Source organism: Asparagus officinalis, chromosome 8 (assembly GCF_001876935.1).
Source record: "Asparagus officinalis chromosome 8, Aspof.V1, whole genome shotgun sequence".
In the NCBI taxonomy this organism is placed as follows: Eukaryota; Viridiplantae; Streptophyta; class Magnoliopsida; order Asparagales; family Asparagaceae; genus Asparagus; species Asparagus officinalis.
In genome coordinates, this window is record NC_033801.1 from 8,485,935 (window position 1) to 8,489,236 (window position 3,302).

The 3,302-nt window shown below is 37.8% G+C and overlaps 1 protein-coding gene across 3 annotated transcripts; it reads right to left on the minus strand.

Annotated features, from left to right (window-relative positions):
* On the minus strand, positions 1–3,293 carry LOC109822495 (protoheme IX farnesyltransferase, mitochondrial-like). 3 transcript variants are annotated; one of them, XM_020388700.1, is made up of 7 exons: positions 3,041–3,293; positions 2,540–2,677; positions 2,273–2,406; positions 1,797–1,922; positions 1,608–1,711; positions 257–628; positions 1–161 (listed from the first exon to the last, which is right to left on the minus strand). In XM_020388700.1, the coding sequence occupies exons 1-6, from the start codon at positions 3,167–3,169 to the stop codon at positions 258–260; spliced, it is 1,002 nt and encodes a 333-aa protein (XP_020244289.1). In that variant the 5' UTR covers positions 3,170–3,293; the 3' UTR covers positions 1–161; position 257. The 3 variants fall into 3 exon arrangements, with proteins under 3 accessions (XP_020244289.1, XP_020244290.1, XP_020244288.1); XM_020388701.1 differs by adding an exon at positions 2,937–2,960 and having other exon boundaries at positions 1–628; positions 3,041–3,119; XM_020388699.1 differs by having other exon boundaries at positions 1–628; positions 3,041–3,292.

Consider the following 3,302-nt stretch of genomic DNA (forward strand, 5'->3'; position numbering starts at 1 on the left):
TAAAGAAACTGAGAAAAGATTAAGGCGAAGTCATCAAGGACCCACAATCTGTTCAAGCGCCTGCTTTCAACTTATTTTACATGTTGACGGTGGCATAAAACAAAAAAAAAGCCATGTAGACAAGATTTGGCTTAAGTACATCAAAACTTGAGAAGAAAAACCTGCCAGTTCTCAAGGGATAAAAAAAAAACTTATGAACAGATTACACATAGTAACCACAAAATACTATGGGGATAAGTTGTGGTCATAAGCATACCTCATGAATCTGGGGAAACATACAAAGGAGCAGGCAAGAAAGGGAAAGGAGCAACCGAAGCAAATGCAACAGGTGGGCGAACTTGACTTTGATCACCATTTTTCAGTTCTCTGCGCCAACTGCTACTTTTATGAGTTTTATCACTAATGAATTCTTGGGTCTCAGAGACCAATAGTTCTTCATCAGCTTCAACCTTGGGCAATCGATGCAATAGGAAACCGGCCATGAAGACTGGGAGATATAGAAGACTAGCATGGAACATTCTTCGAGCATTCTTTGTAGAACGATCCTGAACAAATGATAGGGCTGCAGCAGTCATGCAGAGCGTGAGCAGTGATGATTCAAGAGCGAACCATTTAGAAGTGATACCCCCTGCACAGATATTGTCCACATCAGCGGAGAAAAACATGCCTCAATTCTTTAAAATAAGCCGAAAAAGTTGGCCTGAACAGCCAGACAGATGGCATGTGATCAAGGGAATGTAATAGAAGAGGTTTAACTGTTCCCTCATAGGTAGCTCAATACCCAAATGAACTACGTAGGCAGCTATAAAGCTGAATTGCCAAATATGCATGCCAACCAGAGCATGCATTTCAGTTTTTTTTTTTTTTTTTGGTGGGGGGTGTATATGCGTGTGGCTTCATTCTTTCACATAGTTACAAACTTGTAAGTTCTACTTATGTAGAACTTGAATCCATTTCACAACCATGTAAGAAGCGTAACTGCAGGATCATGCACAAGGACAATTATCCTTTATTAAATGACAACAAAAAGATTAACACGTTTGACCATTACATTGAAGGAAAGCTGTTTGCAGCTAAACAACAGCATTTCTCGGATAAATAAATAGAACAGACTCACAAGACATTTAATCAAGAAGAATTGCAGTAAAATCATATTTCTTCAAGCTTTGTCCAGCTACTTAAAGCCACTGCAATGTTCAAACTGAATTCACTTTTTTATCCACCATGAAGATCAGAAATGTATTAAGAAATTAACAAATAATGAAGAGACATGGAGAAAAATAAGGCCATTCAAATCAGTTCATCTCAATAAATTTCAAACCAAAATGTGCATTAATTTGATATTTCTATACCATGTATAAGCAATCACATAACCAACTAAGCTGATAATAGTAATCTCCATCGGGAAAATACTACTACATAAAATAAGGATGACTCAGATAGTTGCACCCTATAAAAGAAGAATCAATTAAACTATGCTCCCTCCTAATTTGATAAGACTATGACCTGCGAACAACTAGCCAAACGCAAATGAAGGTTAAGAGAATTAGAAATAGATCATCGATATTAATAAATCTAGGCGGAGGATAACTAGAACTACAACTTACAATCATATGCCAAGAATCCCAAAGGAAGCAGATAAAGGCAATTCCTGAAAGAAACCAAAGCAGTTCTCCGACCGGAAGCATCCGAAAATGATAACATCCTGAACCTGAATGCAAGAACCATTGGCGATAATTAACAATCCCCATTTTTCACTGTGGTTGATCTTATATAATCAATAAAGAAGAACTTACCCTCCAACAATGTAATCATTCCGACAAAAGTAGGCAAGGGCCATGAAATGAGGCAATTGCCAAAAATACAGAGCAGCTGGAAGAATCATTGCATTCAGTGAAACTTCACCACTAGCTGCTGCCCACCTGAGGAAAAAGATCCATGATGTCAATTAAAGCATTTTATAGTGCCATGGGATGAGGGAGACAGCATAAATGTCAATCAGAAGAAATTCATGCAGGCACTACTGTTACATCAATATTTCTAACAGCAAAAGTTCTTGGCAATTACTTCATGTGAAAAAGTTTTTCCTTTATCGTTGACTTCTAACTTAAACAGAAATCACATAGAACTATTCCAGGTTTCAGCAAATGATGAAACATCACCAGTTATGAGCCATTTCTCTTTTATACAAATATTATATGATCTAGATATAAACAAGTCCATGAATGAGTGGCAGTCAAAGAAAATTATAAAACTTAGAGGAGAAACATACCCAAGCAATGGAGGAATGGCACCAACAATTGCTCCAACCCATGTATTAACTGGATGTATTTGTTTCAAGGGAGTATAGATAAACGCATAAAGACCTAGATTGCACGCTGCAAGACCCGCTGCCAAGTAATTAGCCTGCGGCAACCTTGTCAAAGAAGTTTTGGCAAACATTAGTTCCCAATTCACATAATAGTATGAAAGGCCACAAGAATGGGAAAGGCAACAAATTTTAAGACCAGAGACTATCAATAAGAAAATAATATAAAACCTTCCAAGCTAACAAAGATGTCCCAGCAATCCCAATGGTAGTGGCCCGTGTTACTGCATGAGGAACACTAATACGTCCTGAAGGTAGTGGTCTCTGCCTTGTGCGTTTCATTCTAGCATCATTTTGTACCTCAAACACCTGAGACATGACACAAGAACTTGAGATCAAATAGGAGAGAGCGAGTCATAGAATTAATTGTTTTCCTGTGAAATTTCCCAGCATGGTTCCTCTAAAATTATTTTAACTGTACTGGAGCAGCTCAGCACAATTACCATTCAGTCCGAGCTCTTCAATTAAAAAAAATGAAACCAGATTTTCCCCAAAAAGTTGTAGTAAAGCATTGGCTAGAATATGATATGAAAAAGCATATACCAGTATAGCATATCTAATATGATACCTCATCAAAAGCCTATATAAGCTCCTGCAGAAGCATAATATTAAAACACTTTACAACAATAAACTAGTTGTGAACCAAGACAAAGCAAAGTCATCACTTATTACCTGATTTAGAGAGCTAGCAGATGCTGCAACCATCATTGTACCAGCACAGGTACAACAAAGCGCAGCAAGATCTATGACATGGCCACTCCCAAGAACAAAACCAGCACCAGATGTTGCTACGACAAGCATGCTGAAAGATAGAAAAGGTTAAAAATACTGAAAACATGAAGAAAGAAACATCCGGACTTTTTGGACGAGAATAAATAGAGGAACCTACACCTAGGTATCGTGAAGGTCTGAAAGGGGCCAAATAAAGGTGCTC

Bases quoted from the DNA above. Each gene is read 5' to 3' on its own strand.
- LOC109822495 (XM_020388700.1), bottom strand. From the start codon at position 3,169: ATGCTTGTCGTAGCAACATCTGGTGCTGGTTTTGTTCTTGGGAGTGGC. The intron at 2,678-3,040 runs GTAATAAGTGAT...GTCATGTCTCAG, and splicing joins CTGCTAGCTCTCTAAATCAG to GTGTTTGAGGTACAAAATGA. The intron at 1,712-1,796 runs GTAAGTTCTTCT...TCTTGCATTCAG, and splicing joins AATGATTACATTGTTGGAGG to GTTCAGGATGTTATCATTTT.